Source organism: Musa acuminata, chromosome BXJ3-7 (genome assembly GCF_036884655.1).
Source record: "Musa acuminata AAA Group cultivar baxijiao chromosome BXJ3-7, Cavendish_Baxijiao_AAA, whole genome shotgun sequence".
NCBI classification, from domain to species: domain Eukaryota; kingdom Viridiplantae; phylum Streptophyta; class Magnoliopsida; order Zingiberales; family Musaceae; genus Musa; species Musa acuminata.
Genome location: NC_088355.1, coordinates 34,719,499 through 34,739,670, shown reverse-complemented (window position 1 = coordinate 34,739,670; position 20,172 = coordinate 34,719,499). Strand labels below are relative to the sequence as shown.

Genomic DNA, 20,172 nt, shown 5'->3' with positions numbered 1-20,172 from the left:
GGGTCTTTGTGGCCATCTAAGGGTTAGATATAGGAGAAAACTCACGTATTTTATTAATATAAGTTTTCTTTTTTTAATAAAAAAAGAAGGATAACATGTGAAAAATGTGATTCTCTCTTCTTCTTTTTTTTTCTTTTTTTTAAGAAAAAGGTAAGCAAGCAGGGTTTGATTTTATAAACTAAGCTAGTAACTTTCAAAAGTATATTGCATGTCGTGACTACATTGACAAAGATGATAATGATCTGAAATAACTGTGAGTTATTTTTTTAGAAACTAAACTTAGAGCACAAATCAAAATTTGACTCACACTATTAGTTGAAGTTAGGAGTTTGTCTATAATTAAAAGTCCTAATAAAATTAGGTTTAGGTTTATGTATGGTATTTATACTTTTTTATCGTAGCTTTGTGAACCTGAAATCCGAGAGTGGTGGCGAGAAATAATACCTCTAATTAGCCTCTCACATTATTTTAATTCAATTATCTCTTTTCATTATGAATATTAGATTTATCATTTTTCAAATGTTTTCAACAAAAATATTATCATAATCTTTTTTTTTTTCTATTGGACACACTTTTTTAATACATCCACTAGTAATACTATTTGTCATTACAAATACCTAAAATTAAATAAACAAGGATGCTTTATCAAAAATAAAAGCTCCTATAATAAACTTTTATGAGACATGCCTCATATTTGATTTTTTTACCAAGGAGAGCTCTTTTTCAAACTTTGATCAAAATTATATTATTTAATTTATAAAAAAAATAATTATTATCCTTTGATTAAGTTTAACTTTTTTTTAAGATAAACTAAACCAAACCGATTTAACTAATCCCTAACTAATCAATTTAATTTAATATTATATTATCTCTTGATATTTTTAAATTACTTTCACCTCCATCACCATCTCCTTCTCTCACTCCTTCATCTCTTTGGCTACCTTTCCCTCCTCCTCCTCCTCTCCCTCTTCTATCTCTATTATTCTCTTCCTCCTTGTTTTTCCTTTTTCATTGCTCCCTCCCTCTCCTCCTCCTCATAATTTATCAAAAATAAATTATTACACTCAAGTTATATTTATTCAATAGAGCATACTAAAAAATATATTTTTATATAAAATTATTCTAGATTTATCATAAAATTAAAAAACTTAATCTATCCTAAAAAAATATATTAATTTTTATATAAAAAATATCTTAAATTTCCAAAAAATAATTATGCTTGAGCTACACTCATTCACAATATATAAAAATAAATATATTATTTTTTTATATAAATTTATCCTAGATTGATTATAAAACTAAAAAACTTCGAGTTATTCTCAAAAACATATTATTTTTATATAAAATTATTGTAAAATTTTTTATAAAAAAATCGTTACATTCAAGTTATATTCATTCACAAAATATATAAAAATATATTAACTTATATATAAAATTATCTTAAATTTATCAAAAAAACTAATCACAAAATCCTACATTTCTTATTTCATATTTCCCATATTGACTTAGTTACAATTGAAGTTAAAATCAATTAAACTCAATTACTGATAGAATAGGATTGTAACAAAAATTTATACTAATTTTTTTATCTTATGATGAATTTAAAATAAATTTATATAAAATTTAATATATTTTTAATAAGTTATGTAAAAAGTGTAACTCGATTTTAACCCAATGTAACTTGAATATAAGTGATCCAATAATCAATTTGACCCATGTTAAACCAACCTGTAGATTGGTTAGGTTTAAAATAGTCCAATTCAAAAGTATTTTATATATATATATATATATATATATATATATATATATATATATAAAGAGTCTGTTATGGCAGCCGTGAGCTCAATCAACAAGATATTACGATAGGAAACGGGACCCACAGAGCATGACAATGTGGTGCGGTCTTATTGGTCCAGTACAGAGCTAAAACAGGCATGACAGATTCGGTCTGCGAAAGAAAAATTTCCAAGTCACAGATTAAAGTAAAAAAAATAATGTAAAAGATACACAGATTAACAGCTACGCCCAGAACTACAAGGCTGCTCCCTATCAGAAAGCCAGAGCTTCCTCCACCCACCTCACCCTCTTGTATCAGCTAACATGGATGCTTAGTCTTCACATCTCTTGTCATAACGTGCCATCTCTTCACTAAATTATAATCAGTAGCACTGGCAGTAGAACCAATAATTGTCACGCTTGCAACAGTTGACGGCAATTTTGTGAGGGAGGGGGAGGAAGTGTAACAGTGGTTGCATGATATGGTGGCACTAAAAACTTGCACCGTCAAAGCTATCTCCCAAACCATCGCTTTAACTCACGCTTCTGGCCTCACTGCCATGACATGGTGGCAACGATGCAACTTCCGGCGCCTGCGGTGGTGACGACGACAACACAGGATGATTTGTGTTGTCCAGCAAACTGCTGATCGATCGAGCTTTCACCATTCCTGTCTTCTTCCTTTTCGTCCTTGACTTCTCCTCCTCTTCCTTTATGTTGTCCACCCCAGTGTCAAAAGCAATGGCAGGTTGCTTCCTTGGCTTTCTCTCTTCTTCCTCCAGCTTCTGCGGTGAAGTTAGCGGCACAACACTACTATTCCTGATATCGATACTCCATTTGGGCTTGCTGGTACCCAACTGCCCCCTGACACTGCTCATGCTCCTGAGCCTTCCTTTCCCGAGATGGTGCTCGCAAAGGGAGTACCCGACGAGGGTCTGCTGGCAGCACCGCCACCCCCTTCCATTGACGCGGCTGCACCGTGATCCCTCCATCAGCACCGCCGGGCTCCTCCGCCTCTTCCCGTTAACATTTGTCCCATGCCCAGCTCTCACCACTGCTGCCCCACCATCGCACCCTTCCTTATCACTATCCTTAACACTGGTGCAATTATTGTTCGCTGAAGCAGGACCAGAGCTTGCTCTTGCCTTCGCCTTGACCTTTTTCTCTTTCTCCCTCAGCTTGCCTTCAAATCCTCCGTCCCCATTTCCGTTTTCGTCCCCTCCTCTCGTGTTCTTCTGTGGCGATACCGTCTCCCCAAGCTGCGCCGCTTCTGACGCTACTGCACCTGTGCTGACACTCGTCCTAGGGAGGCAAAGAGATGCCAGAATGGAAGAAATTGCATCACACCCCAGATCTCATCCGTGGATTAGTATCGCACCACAGTGCACCCACACTTAACTCTTCACTCTTGTGTAATGAGCTACCACAAGTTTGGGATGAGCTAATTAAACTACCCACAACTAAAAGAGGAGGAGATGTGTGCGTGTGTGGGATGCACTCGTAGATGGGAATGAGGGTGGGCTGTTATTATGGGTCAGGCTGTCATGCATCGTGTATATAAATATATATATATATATATATATATATATATATATATATATATATATATATATATATATATATATATATATATATATCAGCAGCAATTAAATACATGGATGCTTTTATTTTTATTTTGTTTGTTTTTATGCCCGCAGGCAATGCTGATGATACAAAGGCAAGAAGGCATTTCCTAAAGGGAGAAAGGGAGCAAGTTTACCTACCTATTGCTTCCATTGGCCTGGGCAAACCACCTCTCGCTGGAATCCACCATCACCTCCTCCTCTTCCTCCACCTCCTTGGGCACCTGCAACGAGTCCCAAATCCTCATCCCCCACAAGGGCGTGCACCAATCACCACATTGCACCCAGAAGCGAAGAGATAGAGTAGCCACGCAACTGAGAAGCCCAAGAATTGAAGCAAAGGTGGAAGTAACCGAGTACCTGCACACTGCCGCTGCTGCTTGGGGCCTTAGCGTCTGGATATGGATCTGAATGGAAAGGATCCACAACAGATCTTCCACGGTTTGGATTCTCCCCCAACTCATGGGGGTCTAGCGGCAGATCCGCAACCGGGTGCAACCTTTCTCCCACAGGTCCTCCTGCACTACTATTCGGTGGGTGGTCTTGGAGGGATGGATCTTGGGAGACACGAAGAGGGGCGAGAGAAGGGACGGAGAAGCAGGTGGAGGAGGAGGGTCTTTTACGGATCCTCATGGTGCACGAGATTGGGAGAGAAAGGGAGATGGATGGATGAGGAGTGAGAAGGGGGTGCGAAATTAGAAGCCTTCAGCGACACCGCACTCAAAAGACCAAATAATAAAGAGGAGCTCTTTTTGTTTCCCTTTTTCTCGTTTAATTATTGGATAAACGGGAAGGAAGGATGAAAGAAAACAAGAGAAATAAACGAAATAAAAAATCACAATATCGACCATAACAATGATGATAATAACAACAGCTCACAATAAAGAGGAAGTCCGGGGAGGGTGGCCCCCGGCACGTGCGGTCGGGCGCGCGGATCCGCCACCGGCAAAACCGGTTGGCGGCGGTTTACGTTGCCACGGACTAGATTTCCATTTAAATCTAGTCCGGGCGGACCTCGAGACAGGATCCACGAAAACATTGGGCCCCTCTCTATCCGCCAACGGGAGCCTGGGATTCCGATCCTTCGGATCCCGAACGCTGGCTCTGCTAAGATAGGCGAGCCGCGCATGGGTCTGAGCACAGACAGCAACAGGAAGTGGAATCCAACCTTCTTCCCCCATCTGACTGCCATGAGCGGTGATGGCGACCCTCGCAACATTAATCTTTGCTTTCGTTGTTGTTGTCGTTGTTATGTGGACACGTCCAAACAATCTCTCATCTTTAAAGGCGACGCCTTTCCCTCTTTCTCTCTCTCTCTCTCAAGATCCTGCTTAGAGATGGAAGGACTAAGATTATTTTCTGTAGCAATGTCATGCGGCATTTGGTGTGATGGTCGGGCCCAAACATTAAAGGCTAATCCTAATTCTATCTTTTCGACCCAAGACCAGGAGTAACAATGGGCCCCGATTATTTGACCCGATTCTTATATTCGATGTTATTATTATTCCAATTTGTGTCGATTCAAATAAGTTTATCTTTTAGCCTTACAGCGTGTGATCTATGTTTATCGACCGTCTCATTTAATCCTCGTTTATATTTGTACCTATTTTAGTCGTTTTTAATTACAGAATTTGATGTCGGTTCACTGTTTTATCATATTTGGATCTAATATTAAAAATGGATGTTATACTCACCACCTACTATGTTTCGATTATGATTATGATCGTTCGTTCATTTCTAGCGATGTTTTAACAATTTGATGACCGATATAGCTTCGTAAGTTCGGCTTTAATATCAGTCGTCACAATCCGATCTTTAACATGAAGATTTAATATCAGTTATAATACACGTATTATAATTTTATGAATTAATGAAATTAAATGGGAAAATTGGATAAGCTGGAGCAAGATTCACACAATTTTAAGATGATGATGATGATGATGATGATGATGATGATGGCTTAAAAGGCTGGAGTAGCAGATGAATGGAGGTTGGCTTGTTCCCACATATAAGCCTATAGTCTCCTATTGTTTCATGAGCAACAGCAGCATGTGAACCCAGCAAATAGATGAGAGAGAGGGACTGTCAATGCAAAGTTCACATGGGGAAGTCACTTGTTTCCGTCCTATCAGCACCACGCCAAGTATAGTTAAGTGGTCCTGTGGGGTCCAACACCACATGCAAAGACATCGAGGCCAACACCATCCTCTGCCATTTCATTTAGTTCTCGACATGCAACAGCGACACTGTACGACAGCAACTCCTCAACCGAGATTCCAACATTGAAGAAAGAGAGAGAGAGAGAGAGAGAGAAAGAGAAGAGAGACTATTTGTCATAATAATCGACTCGTTTATCACATCGAAATGTTATCCGAATTGAGTTTAAGATTACATACAATCTCTTTGTACTTATAAAGAAAGAGAGTGGTTTGGATGGGGTTTCCACGCGAGAGTTAGAATCTCTCGGGCGACGGATTGCAATCCCGCACGCTTTGCTGCCACCTGCACGGAGACACATGTTGCTCCAACTCTCTCAGAGGACGACAGCTTCCACGAGTACATTTTGCAGTGGGCATTTCAACAAACATTAAGGCTTCAACAAGTACAGAAATGTTCACAAAAGAAATATAGGATCTACAGATATGTTTCCACGAACATTGGATTCGGCTATATAAGCCGCGGCAAACGTTGCAAGAATAAAAGTAGAAACAAGAACGACAACATGAGTAGTTGTGTTACACACCGACTATTCTCCATTGTCAATGACGGGTGTAATACACTGCAGGGTGCAACGTTCCTTGTGCGGATCCACCGCTTTCATTTACGGAGGATGAAGTGTGTTTTTGGGGGCACTTATCCAGGGAGTACCAGCAATGGCAAACCTCCACGGTGCCGTGATGTGCTCAGGCAATGCGTACTGGATTCCCACACGTGGCCCCACCAAGATCTTCTCTGGCGCCGGCCCATCTAACACTTCCAAGCCTCCTGAGGATATGAGAATTGTTAGCCAAAAGAAAGATTAATAAGTACTAATTCTGTTCAACATGTCATACCGCGGGTGTAAAGTGGATGGTTTGACCAAGCAGTTGTAATCCCTAATGCTTGACCAACCTATCGACAAAAACAATTAAGAGAATTCCACCAGAGATTATGATGACAGAAGAAAACATATGCTTATCAAAGTTCTGGAAAAAATAAAAAGTCCGATAGATACTTAAAGAGGAAGCTCTTGTCGGTTTATTTGTTCATACATATAACATCTTTGAGGTTGTGACCGAAATAACCAAGCCTTCATGCTTATTTTTGTCACAAAAAGAAAAGTTCTTGGATTGCCAAAATTAATAAGACCAAATAACGTATATAGAGATTGCTATTTTGCAACAACATTACATCTTACAAAAAGAAAAAAAAACATTTAATCTAGTCTTCCTGTCTGCAACATGTAAAGTATTTAAATCATGTATGCAAGAAACCAAAGAACATATTATGGAGAACAAGCTGACCTTTCCAGGTCCTGTTAGCAGGACAGGCTTCTCAGCCTTCCGCCCTCGACGTTCTTCGATAGTCCCAAGACCTGTAATTAATCATAAAAAATTCACAATTCTTCCTCTAGCATAGTAAATCTTTTTTTGTTCTTTTCAATAAAATGAAATATTGATAGTGAATCGCAGAGGAAATGCAGCAATGGATCACCTAGGATATCAACAAAACCATAATAACGAGGCACTGACAGAAAGATTGGATTCTCTCAAACTGATTGCCCAAAACCGGTAGCTAACGAGTCGAGAGTTAGATGCTTAAGAAAAAGAGTACACTGAATAGTCATATATAAAGTATAAACTTATATAAAGTAAAATGTCCAGAGCTTATCATTTCTTACTTCTAAGAGAAAAATAATATTACAATGCACTGAAGTGCTTCATGCTTTAAAAGTGGCATATACTTGATAGATACTTGCAACTGATGTGCAGAAGAATTTACAGATAACATTGAGGCTTATGTATTAGATTACCCCACCGAGAAGATCAAAAAGCCTCCTGAAATCAGAGAAAAAGAAACATATAAAGGCACAAAGGGAAAAAACCTGCAACAAAATTTTGGGAGAAGAACTCACAGGAACAAATTAAATAAGTTCAATAAGTCTATGAGAAAAGACTAAGTGAGGAAAAAAAAACAGAATCACAATATGGACTGTGGTAAAAGTACTAATACGGAGATATCTTCTTAAGGAGTGAGTGAAAATAATTGGCAAATGAACAAAACAAAAAAATGAATATGCCATTAATTTTATTTTTCTGAACATCTTCATGTTAAGCCTTCAGTTTAAGCAGAACACTTGGGCAATCAGGGATAACTGGTAACGGCACTCTGTAATGGTTATTCTGGCAACCAACCAAAGGGTTTCTCATGGAAGATTTATTTCGCCTAATGGTTATAAGTCACAGAAGCATCTAAAATAATCTTTTATGCAAGGAGACAAAACAGAGATATGCATTTACAGAACCATCCGGTTCCTTGAGAACCTACATTCTCAAGTCCATTAATTTCACAAAAACATATGTGCATCTCAGCCTCCTTTTGCCACACAAAAGATATAGATGTAAGTTTCTTATTATCTTTTCCACAGTAACGAAAATGAGTTGGATGATAGACTAAATATGTCAGCTCACGACATAATTTCCATATCCAATAAAAATGGTGGCATAATTTCAAATATTAAAGGACTGCAGCAATGTGGAGCAATAGAATGAGGAACTAATTGTGCTTTTGGTTTTAAATTGCAAAGAGAAGTTAATGTAGCCTTGAGAAAGTTAATCCATATCCACCGGAGCATGTGATGAATCTTGAAAGAAGTGGAACCCTGCCAATTATGCTGAGGTTATACACCAAAAGCGGTTTATCAACCAAACTGCGGTCGATGCTCTGTGCACCGGAGTACATGTTGTTAAGCTGAAACATGATCAACATCGGTACCATTTCAATTAAGGCCTCAAAGCATACAAATTGAATTATCATTAGTGAGCTCACAAATCTTGACACACAGAGATGTATGGAGAAAATTTTATGATTGTTTTAAATAAGATGATCATGAGACAGAATGCACTACAAAGAATTTCCAAGTATTATATACAATTTTAAGCTAACTTGAGCATGCATAAAGCAAATAAAACAAGATATACCACTAATGGGCGCACAAGAGCGTATCAAGACGGCTGCACCAACTCCCTCTTTATCTGCTACAACATTGAGCATTGTATGGAGTCCATAGCAAAGATACACATATGCATGCCCTCCTGGTCCAAACTATCACAAAAGAACTCAATACTTTGATCAAAATCTAAACTTGGAATCAAAAAAATATATCTATCTTTTACTAGATTACATGGCTTAAATCTAGCAGATGCGACTCGATTATCCTATCTAAGAATGAAATCACCCTGGTCAAATGGTAAAAACGAAAGAGAGAAGAAAGAAATTAGGGAACAGATCGGCACTTACTACTGGCGCCGTTCGTGAAGTGATGCCGAATCGACCATGGCATGCCGAATCATTCGGTCTATAAGCCTCGACCTGCAACAGTCGAAGCATTCAAAACCTAATTTCACCTACGAGAGAGAGAGAGAGAGAGAGAGAGAGAGACCTCGGTGATCTGGAGAACGACTTCATCGCGTCGAAGGAACTTGCCCAGCAAGCGAGGAGCGAGTTCGAGGGAATCAACCAGGAAAAAATCCTTGGGCAAGATCGCAGCCGGCTCCGAGGGGACACGAAGTCCGTCCACCGAACATCCCGCCGCCTCCTCCGGCGCGGCAGGCGGAGGCCTCGGGATGCTGTCCCCATTCCTTCGGTTTCTCCGCGCGGTTCTCTTGAACCGGGCCGGAGATCCGCCGACCGTCATCGCCGCCGCAGCTGCCTGCTTTCCTTGTCCCTCCAGTGAGCTTGTAGATTCGTGTTGCGACGACTTTTCTCGGGGCGACACGAAGCTGGACGGTTAAGATCATCCGACGAATCCTCTCCCGCGAGTCGAGGTCTCAAAATTAAGTCCTTAATTACCACTGTCTTGGCTTTAATCAAAATTAATCAGTACTAGTATATGCGGAAGCTCTATAAAAAAAATATTTGAAGAATAAATGATGAAAACGAAAATGCTTACGATCCAATAATAAACTGCGAAAGTCCATTCTTTTCTTCTTATATAATTATCAATAATAATCGGCACCAAAATCAAAGTCAACATTGAGGGTGAAAAGGGACTGTCCGATATATTTTGAGAGACTTCCAATTCCAAAGTCAAGATCGAGGTCCTTCTTTGAGATTTTATCATCCTCACCTCACATTCACTTCAGATGTAATCAACATGTCATTGCTGAAAAATGTTGCCTCAGTTTGTCTTGGGGAAGACGTAACGAATATAGGTTGGCCAATGTAATTCAAGTTTGAACTGAGCTCTCGAGCTCTCTCGTTGGTCAATTTCAATTTGGTGGCTGCTATTAATGACGATCGATCTTATAAACGCTCCAAGGATTTGTCTTTCGTCAAACACTTGGCGGAGGCGGCGGCTACCAAGAAAACCAGGTGGAAGTTTGACACAAAAAAGCTGCGTGTGCTGACCTGAAACCTCACTCGAGTCCACGCCGTCGCCGTTTTGCGTGGCAAACAAGAAAAGCTCTCGTTATGCAATATTAATAAAAAAATTAGATTAAAACTTATTCTAAACTAAAGAAAAAGAAATCGACAAACCTATCCTTGCAATGTTTGAATACAACATATTTGCTCATGCAAATCTTTATGCACATGTCCCTTGAGACATCATCCTCACTGTTAGTGTCTGTCTTTTTGGTTATTTCAACAGCATATGTTAAAACTTAGATTTATAAGGTTAGATACTTTGAAGCGATATATATATAATAAATTTTAATACATATCCTATATTTTTTTATAAAAAAATAATACTGCTAATTTTAAAATATCTAAATTGTCCCTTTTTTATTATAATATTTTAGTCTATAATAATATTTTGACTATAACAACAACAAAAATAAAAAATATATAATATTAAAATAATAAATAAACAATGACATCTAGAAAGATATGATATGATGTCACTTATAATTTTTTTCAATAGTATTTATAATGTCTTCAGTACATCAATAAAATATTATAAATATTACGAAAAAACAAGAAATTTTTATATATATTTTTTTTAATTAAAAATATTATTTGAAAAAATAAAATAAAAGAGGATATTCCTTTTGAGAAATACTTAAAATATGAATTTTTTTTAATAACCTATATATATACAATTTTTTTTAAAAATAATATCTAAGGATTTTAGTGGGCACAGTTATCAGATAAGCCCTTCTAGAAGGCCCACGCGGGCCCAACCCTTTGTCATGGCCCACAGCTGGTCAAACCATGACGAGTCAATCCCAAATCCCCTTCCCAAGCCAACTCCATCGCAACACTGAAGAACTTTCGAGGATCCAACAAATTCATGGAACCATCTAGAGTTGTACCTCAGTCGTTCCACTTTAAAACCTTCCCACCATTCTTCTCCCATATCATCTCTCTCTTTCTCTCTTGCTTTCCTCGTAACAAGGTAGCTTACTCCTAACCCCAAGGATGATCCCATAACTTCTCTTTCCTCCCTAGCTCAAGGAGTCTCCACACATACCATATACACCCAAAGCCGGTGTTGTCCCTCTCCAATTTATCCGGCAAAATCCTGCAGGGCCTGAGAAAGCATGGGCACTTTGGTGGGTCACGTGGCACCAGGGTTTGGGTTCCTGGTGATTGGGCTGTGGCACCTCTTCAACCACATCAAGCTGCACTCCATGCACCCCAACTCCTACTGTTCCCCTCCATGGTTCCCCACATCTAGGCTCAGGCACCTTGAGCTCTACCTCATCATCTTTGGCAGCCTGGCTTCCATCTCCATGGAGCTGGTCATCGGCCCGGAGAAGCACAACCCCTTCGACGACGACGGCACCATCCCCTCCAACCACCTGCACAACTTCGAGCACGCCTCCATCTCCCTCGCCCTCCTCATCTACGCCTCCTTCGCAATCGTCTTTGACCGCGTCAAGCCGAGGCTCCGCGACGAGATGACCATGCTCCTCGCCGCCGCCGCCTTCGGGCAGCAGCTGCTCATGTTCCACCTCCACTCCGCCGACCATATGGGCATGGAGGGGCAGTACCACTGGCTGCTGCAGACCGTCATCGTGGTGTCGCTCGCCACCGCCCTCCTCGGCGTCGCCCTGCCGCGGAGCTTCCTGGTGAGCTTCGTCCGGTCGGTGAGCATCGCCTTCCAAGGTGTGTGGTTCGTCGTCATGGGCTTCATGCTGTGGACGCCCAGCCTCATCCCCAAGGGCTGCTTCATGAACCTGGAGGAGGGGCACATGGTCGTCCGCTGCCACACCGACGCAGCGCTCCACCGCGCCAAGTCCCTCGTCAACCTCCAGTTCAGCTGGTACATGGCTGCCATGGCCGTGTTCTCCATGCTTCTCTTCTTGTTCCTGTCCAAGGTCTACCCCGAGGAGCCGCAATACCTGCCTCTTCTCAAGGAGGAGGAAGAAGAGGACTTGGAGTCACGGAAGAAGCTGATGGAGTCTGGGAGCTTCGTTCATATGGGTAAAAGGCTGAGATCCATTGAGCTTGGGAGGTAAAAAGGCAAAAGACCAATGAACTATTGCATCAGTTAATTGTGTGTCCCACCTTGTTAATGGCCTACAAGAACTTGTTGGCTTTTCTTTTCTCGTTTCCTTTTTACTTTCGTTCTTCTTTATCTTTTTTGTATAATCCAGCTCTTATCAAAAGGTGTCTAGTGGGATTATTTGGGGAATTCTTTTGGCTGTCAGTGGTGTGTGGCTCTTCCTGAAGGAGGAGTTACTATTGTGATTTGGGATGTGTAAAGAGAGTGGGGGCTAAGATTGGTCTCTGTTTGTGTCACCAAATAGTACAATTTTATGTGTTTATTCTCACCATCCATCTTTTTGATCTGAAGAGAATTGTCTGTGGTTTTCTGGCTTCTTTTGGGTCAAAAGTTTCCTGCCCTATATGAATGCCCGAAAAAGCTTGGCCAGAAGCCGTTCAAGCAGCAATGAAGATGTACTTCAAGATTTCAACAAAACGGGGTTCGAATATTTTTACGATTAAATAGAGTTTAGGATATTTCTATCCTAGTAACATTCAGACCGTACAATCAATGATTCAAACAGATCAAGATCCAAATTCCTGATTATTCGATTGGCAAACCGGGAGTTCAATTTGAAATTTGCCATCTAAGAGACGTGTCTGTCTCTCTCACACATCTTTGTCATTTGAGATGGGTTCTTTTGTGCCCCACCTTATCCATCCACATGGACAAAAATGGGATCTCTTAGAAACTAAAGAGATCGAAGCATTGATGATTGAGTATAGTGCATTAGTCGTGCATCATTTTCACAGAACCAACGCTGCTTGGAATGATACTTGTGAATCAGATCATGAAAACCCAAAAGATAAGGCTCATTTGACCAATAAAAAAGGGCCAGATCAGATGAAACAAGGACACAGGAGACAATACAATAGAATAATGATTTCTTGGCATTGAAGTGTTCGTGCCTTCAAAGCAACTAAAACCCAAAAATAGTCCATTTGCCATGAAACCATATTGAGCAAACAACTAACTTTCCACATCATTTCACGCACCCAACTAGTGGAAATGGCACCCCAAGGCTCAGAAAATTCTAATGACTAGCAAACAAATTACAAACAAGCTGTGGCTGACCTAAGCTTGATTGATATTGTAGCAAAAACTAGTTGCTTAATCACTAAGATCCCAACTCTCAACAACTGTCATCAGAGGTTCGTAAGACCCCTTGCGAGCAATCGTTCTGCAGTACTCATTACCTCGACCATCTACAGTTCACTTATTACTGTAGGTTGGGTATGCTTGACATAAAACAGGATGAGTCAGTGGTACTCAACATGAACCGAGTCCCCCATCTACTCTTTGTAGGACTCTGATTGGTATCGGGATAATAAATGATTTAACCCATATGCAGTTTAGTGAAGACTTTGGGGATTCAACGGAGCTATTACCATTTACAAATTAGAAATTTCTATGACAATTGAACAGAACATCATTCCATATTTATCCGAAAAATAGCTTCAGATAACCGCAATTTGCTTCTATACCAACCCAAACTAGTCTGTGGAACTAATACAAGGAAACTTAAAACAACTATGTTGAAGTCAGTACATTTTTCCTCCAAATAAATAATTCCAAATCATTTTCTAGCCCAATGAAACAGAAACAAAAGGGATCGGTGCAATTCAACCATTACAAACAATATTAATCTGGAAGATACCATCATAAAGCGAGTTTGGACACCGCAAATAAACCTAAGTTGATTAACTCTTTTTTGAAAGGAAAACAAGGAAATTCAACTCAGCAACACACACCCCCCCCATGAGGTCATACAGCGGCAATCTCTGGAGCCACTGGTGGTGCTGGCCTAACGTATTCTTCTTCATCCTTTGGTGGATGAATGGTGACGAGATCCGGAAGAGGGGTAGTAGGACCTTGCTTTCCCTTTGGATCCCAATCCAACATAATTTTTACCTTGATTCCAAGAACACCCTAAGCATGTAAACAGACGGTTAATCTCCGAAAAAACATCATGACATCCTGCTAGTTGCATTGGAAACATATCCTTGCTAAAGGCAAGCAAAACACACTGATGATTTGAAAAGGCAAAAGGAACACTAAATCAACAACAAAAAACTAGTGCAGTAAATTTTAGACACTAACCTGTCTTAGGAGCACATGCCTCACCGCTGAGTCAATATATTCATTGACCGGCTGACCAGAAGAAATCATGTAACCATCCTTGAATTTCATCGACTTAGCTCGCTGAGCCCTAAGTTTTCCACTTACAATTACCTATGATAAATCATGAAATAAACCTCCAATCTCCACAGAAAAATTAATTCAGGCTTAGTTCCAGAATATACCTCACACCCCTTTGCACCACTCTCCATGACAAACCTCAGGACACCATAACATGCCCTGGAACAAAACACATGCAATTAAGACACCCTTGAATAGATAACTCCAACAAACAACAAGATATGCCAACATGTTTGGAAATAAACATCAGTCTGCTCAAAAAAAATTCAAAGCAAAGCCATCGATCAGCAGCCTAAGATAAAAAATAAGAACAAAATGTTGGAGAATATTCCAAACCCCAAGCATACAAGATACAAGAAGCCTGACAAACTCCATAACTCAGTCGTATGAGCATAAAAAACAAACCATCAGAAAATCATATATAGCCCAGCCACAGAATAAAAAACCACAAATGCTCAAATCGTTAGTAAGATAGTAAAATGCAAAAAATGTACAACCAAAAAAGTAGAGAAAACAGGCAACACTCGTATTCAGAAACATAAAACAAAGACAAAAACACAAAGTCATGCAGACATACATATACACATTTCATTAGCTCAGCTCTAAATTAGGACATATCTTACATAACTCCAATACTAATTTTGAAAGAATAAGCCAACTCAATAGAGCCACATATTCCAAATGTTAGTCAACACCAGCCTAACCCAAGTGACATTGCAAACCGATGAAAATAGCATTTTTAATCAGAAACTATCATACAAATCCCTGCACAAAAATTATCAAATTTGCAAACATGTTGCCAGGAGAATTGACATGAGATCAAGAGATACCACGAACCCAATTGCATCCATGGCAATCTTAATATTGTCATCTTCCGACACAAAGTTGGTACTGAGCAACCTATTTGCTTTATAGATGACAATAATCACACACAATAACTAAAAAATGACAACCAGGTGACAGTGTGGCCACGACATCAGCCCGTACAAGATTCAAGGAAGGCCAATATATGCAAGCCTTACACAAGACTCAAGTCATAGTCACCCAGATTCTGAATGAGAAAAATTATCAGGTTGTCAAGATATCTAATGATGCCAAAAAGACATTAGCTTCTGATGGCCACTGAAAAATTGTATAAAAATAGCTGATGAGCCACACTACATACAAGATATGGCACACAAGAGTAACCTAAACAACCAAAGAAACAAACAGGCATAAAATAAGTTTAACACAGAACAGTAAAGCCAAATTTATCGATTCCCTACAGTACTTCTCCTCTCACTTGTGCAAAAACCTACATCCATATGCCCTCATAGAACAAAAGGTCATACTTTTCACTACTCAATAAGATGTGATTACAATAATGAATAAATGTGTTGCCAGGGGGTTTTTATGTCATGAAAATAAGAAGCATCATGAACCTAAATGCATCCATGGCTATCCTGATATTGTCACCTTCCGACACAAAGTTTGGTACTGAGTAACCTATTTGCTTTATAGATGACAGACATCACAACTTACATGCCCAAAATAACTTTCTTCTGATGTACCAACCTACATCACCACGTCCTAGTCTAATAATGAGATATTCTTCAATCGGACACAAGTGAAAAACAACTCGCGTTATCAATTTCAGCTACTAGTAGATAACACAAAGTCAACCGTCGGTCTTGAGAAAAATCATAAGCGTGAAGTGACTTATAATAACCATATGGAAACAAACATCTTACGAGAGAAATACGAGCATAACTACAGAGTTAGAATCAAAACAGTAAACACCAAACTTAAAAAAGGGTGAATATATCCCAACCTCCTAACAGCAAGGCCGCCAAGAAGCTTGTAACGGAGAGATTCAGCCTGAGCAATGGCACAGAGACCCCTATTGTTCACCTTCTCGGCGTACAGCTCAACGCCATTCTCCGGAAAGTTGAATCTTTTCTGCACCACTGATGTCAGTTCCCTAATTCTCCTTCCCTTCTCGCCTAAACCATCAGATAAAAGCATCAAAACACCGAACAACACCCCTTTATAACCCAAAAAAAGGGAACTAAAACATCGAAACAAGTGTCAAATCACCAAGAACGTTCTGGGTGCGCGTCGCCCGTATAATGATCTCAGTACGCATGGGCGTGACCCTAACTTCCACACCCGAATAGCCATCCTCCGCAAGCTCCCTCGTCAGGACCTCGTTCAGCTCCGCGAAGAACACCCCATCCGCCACAAACTGCGAGAAGGGATAGAAATAAACGAAATTTAGCGAACTTCGAACTCAAGAAAGAAGAAATATTGAGGGAAAGAGGATATTTGGAAGGGAAGAGAGAAGACCTTTCGCTTCTTACTCATCTGGGTCGCCATTTGCGCAGGGATTCAAGATAAGCGAATTCGCCGCAGCTATGAGTTCGGGTCTGTGGTCTTAGCTGACAAAGAAACCCTAGAAGAGACGAGGGACAGCCGCAAGACGATTCTTAAATAGCGGTTTGGGGGGACGATCGGACGGTCTGAAGACGTTGATGATAAATAGAAGGTTTAGATGGATGTAGCGCAGAGTCCTGTTCGGTTCGAATCGAAATCGGGTCTGAACCGCACCAAACCGGTCCGAGAGTTCGTCGATTTCAAATCGAATTAGAATCGAATGATTTGATTAAAATTCTTTATTTTTTTAAGAATCGAAACCGATGATTCCTCACTTAATGATTTTGGTTCCGATTCGAACCAACGGTTCATAATTTTTAACAAAATTATGATTTTTTATTTTAAAATTATTTTTAATTAAAACATTAACTATTCGAATAGAAATCAAAATAGTTCAAAATCAACCCTATATTAATTGGTTTTGATTTTTAAAATTTAGAAATCAAAATAGTTGATTATCGGACCGAATAGATTATTATGGTTTTCATATGATTTTTAATCTCGATTAATTACAATGCAAGCTTATGATATATTCTATTTACGTAATAAGAGATCATTTGGTCGATCAATCATTGGTGCGACGATAGATGTATCCATACGATTTTATCCTTTGTAAGCATATAAACTTCAAAAAGGATTTCTAAGGGTAAAGGAGACTTGACATACTTACGAACTCTTAGTTCTTATGCTCCTCAACCAACGTCCGATTAAATAGTCTTATCAATCAGATTTAACTATTTTATAATAAAATTAAGGAAGAAAAACTATTTTACTCGAAATGTCAAACTCACCATCTGGTTTTTGACATTTTTGTCTTTTACATCATACACACATGATTCATTTCTAAAAAATATTTATAATCTTTTAGATCAATTATAGCATGAATCTTCTGTAGGAGAACCTCTCTCTCTCTCTCTTAAAGTCTCTTAGATCAGTTTTAACACGAATCTTCTGTAGGAGAATCTCTCTCTCTCTCTCTCTCTCTCTTATAATCTTTTGATAAATTCTAGCATGAATCTTCTGTAGGAGAACCTCTCTCTCTCTCTTATAATCTCTTAGATTGAATCTTCTGTAGGAGAACACCTCTCTCTCTCTCTCTCTCTCTCTCTCTCTCTGTCTGTGTTTGTTTGCCTTCATGTTTAAGCCCCTCGATCTAATGATTATTGTTAAGGCAAGCATTGTATCTGTGTTTGTTGCGTCACAATCACCTCTCGATTCCAGGAACACAACATACAACATCAGCTGCTCGTTTCTGCTGGGCCACAACACCACGTACATCAAAAGATCCTAATGTCGAGGGGGCAAAGACAGCACCGAGAAACATCTGACATTTTTCTCGATTAACCAAAGTAGGTGGTTCAGCAATCCAAGTTTTGCCCAACTGAGGTCCCATTTTGAGGGTGAAATGTATCATAATATGCTGCCATTTGGTGTTCCCCCCACTACACATCCAGTCTGCAATCAAAGGACCAGACGTATAAGATCTGTATGTTTCTTGTTCTGCATGCAAACTAATTGTTTAGAGGACAATTCACATATGACTACTTCGTTGTTTGTCATGTACAAGAAAACTTGCACTATGTTTGCATTCAACTTTCATGCCACAAACACACTCCATACCAAATTTCATAGCCAATGCATTAACATGACAATATAGGTTAATGAAGCATTTTCACGTAATAGCCATAGAACTACAAAAAATTTCCATTATTTTCCATCAGTACTACTGTTTTAAGTTCCATAAAAATAAAATAGGTAGATTTGAATTTTGCAAAGGATTTAAGGTTGCTCATTGCACATCTACTATGCATACACCAAATTAAAGTTCATCTAGCTAAAAAAGAAGAACTAGGTTGATGCTTTTCAAACACTTTAATACCATAAAAAAAGAGCTATTTTCTTATAAAATATATATTTTAGGTATTTCTCAAAACGAACCCCTCTATTACTTTTTCTCAAACAATACATTTGAATTAAAAAAAAACTCAAAATATCTTTAAAAGTTTTTCCACCAAAATTTCTCGCTCTTTTTTTCGCCCGTTTTTAACTATTATAACGGTTTCATTTGATTTGTTTATAATATTTTTTAATACAATTTATAGTGTTTTATTGATACATCATAAATATCATAAAAAATATTAAAAAAATATTGTAAGTGGCATCATATCTTTCCTCTTCAATTATTATTCTTTTAGACCATTGGAATATCATATTTTTAGGTCTATAGTTAATTTGATTGAGGTTAGGAGTGTATTCATATCATTTCTAAGATTTTTAAGTAAACTTTATAATGTTTATATTATGATGGTTAAAACACTGCAGTAATTCAAAAACAGTATGATGAATTTTTTTTTTAGATATTTCCAAAATTAAAAGTATTATTTAAAAAAAAAGTAAAATGGGAGTATTGATTGAAAGATGCTTTAAATTGGGGTATTTTATAGGAAAATAGTCCTAAAAATATCATATAATACAAAATAGTAATATCAAAGTGGATCAAGGAAATTCTACATAAATAATTTTCTCATGCAGATTGTGAAAGTAAAAGCAAGACAAATATATATATATATATATATATATATAGTCTCCCCCTTTGCTCATTCCCTCTAGAGTCGTATAAACAACCATCAAAGGTAAAACCTGCATCCCGAGAAGACCATATCCCACCAGAAACATAGCCATATCCAAATTGTTCAGTTTAAACCTTACTAAATTGTTCATTCTGACAAAAAAGTATGCAGCCGAGGTATCTAATCAATTCAAAACTCGATAAAATCGACACCCAAAAGGTGAGATTTTTTTCTTTCAGGAGAAAAAGAGCAAAAGCAAAAGCGAATGAAACAGTGAGGACTGAGAGGCACTCACTTTGTAGCTTCTTTTCCATATATCTGAAGAAAAATAAGGCGTTGGAAGGGAACACAAATCAAGAAAGAAAGCATGAGAAGAAAGAAGATGATAAAGACGTGCAAAGACACAAAGTTTGCGGAAGAGACGATGAGACAATTCGCTTCTTGAGATCCGGGGGTTGACCCCATGGCTCATGGTGAGGAGAGAGAAAGGACCAACGAGTACCTTAATATTGGCTCTATTTTGCTCGAAAATTTTATTGGTGTTAAAAATATTTGTGTGAGATAAAAAGAGGGGAGCAAAGAGGATAGTCTAATATAGTTGAAGAGCTCACAATATAGAAACTTAAGTTTTTGAGTTAGATTAGTGGTTATATATATATATATATATATATATATATATATATATATATATATATATATATATATATATATATATATATATATATATATATATATATATATATATATATATATATATATATATATATGTATATAACCATTACATTTAAACTTTTTAAATATATATATGAATAAAGAAAGAAATTCAATCCATTTTATAAGATTGAATTATTTGACATTTATATGAATAAAGAAAGAAATCTCTATAAATCAATTATTTGAC

General features: G+C 38.4%; 4 protein-coding genes across 4 annotated transcripts; 1 reads left to right on the top strand and 3 right to left on the bottom strand.

Annotated features, from left to right (window-relative positions):
* Positions 1–1,902: 1,902 nt before the first annotated feature.
* On the bottom strand, positions 1,903–4,190 carry LOC103992257 (uncharacterized). Its single transcript, XM_009411891.3, has 3 exons — positions 3,759–4,190; positions 3,540–3,622; positions 1,903–3,078 (listed from the first exon to the last, which is right to left on the bottom strand). Exons 1-3 carry the CDS (start codon positions 4,029–4,031, stop codon positions 2,310–2,312), a joined length of 1,125 nt encoding a protein of 374 aa, XP_009410166.2. The 5' UTR covers positions 4,032–4,190; the 3' UTR covers positions 1,903–2,309.
* Positions 4,191–5,967: 1,777 nt separating this feature from the next.
* LOC135642705 (DNA-3-methyladenine glycosylase-like) lies at positions 5,968–9,466 on the bottom strand. Its single transcript, XM_065159070.1, has 6 exons — positions 9,040–9,466; positions 8,898–8,969; positions 8,579–8,702; positions 6,902–6,972; positions 6,452–6,509; positions 5,968–6,383 (listed from the first exon to the last, which is right to left on the bottom strand). Exons 1-6 carry the CDS (start codon positions 9,292–9,294, stop codon positions 6,220–6,222), a joined length of 744 nt encoding a protein of 247 aa, XP_065015142.1. The 5' UTR covers positions 9,295–9,466; the 3' UTR covers positions 5,968–6,219.
* A 1,536-nt stretch (positions 9,467–11,002) lies between these two features.
* LOC135643558 (uncharacterized) lies at positions 11,003–12,237 on the top strand. The gene has a single exon (XM_065160649.1). It carries the CDS (start codon positions 11,141–11,143, stop codon positions 12,059–12,061), a length of 921 nt encoding a protein of 306 aa, XP_065016721.1. The 5' UTR covers positions 11,003–11,140; the 3' UTR covers positions 12,062–12,237.
* A 1,360-nt stretch (positions 12,238–13,597) lies between these two features.
* Positions 13,598–16,757, bottom strand: LOC103992178 (small ribosomal subunit protein uS3x). The gene is made up of 6 exons (XM_009411788.3): positions 16,615–16,757; positions 16,366–16,513; positions 16,100–16,271; positions 14,394–14,448; positions 14,191–14,322; positions 13,598–14,019 (listed from the first exon to the last, which is right to left on the bottom strand). The coding sequence occupies exons 1-6, from the start codon at positions 16,642–16,644 to the stop codon at positions 13,855–13,857; spliced, it is 702 nt and encodes a 233-aa protein (XP_009410063.1). The 5' UTR covers positions 16,645–16,757; the 3' UTR covers positions 13,598–13,854.
* Positions 16,758–20,172: the final 3,415 nt, after the last annotated feature.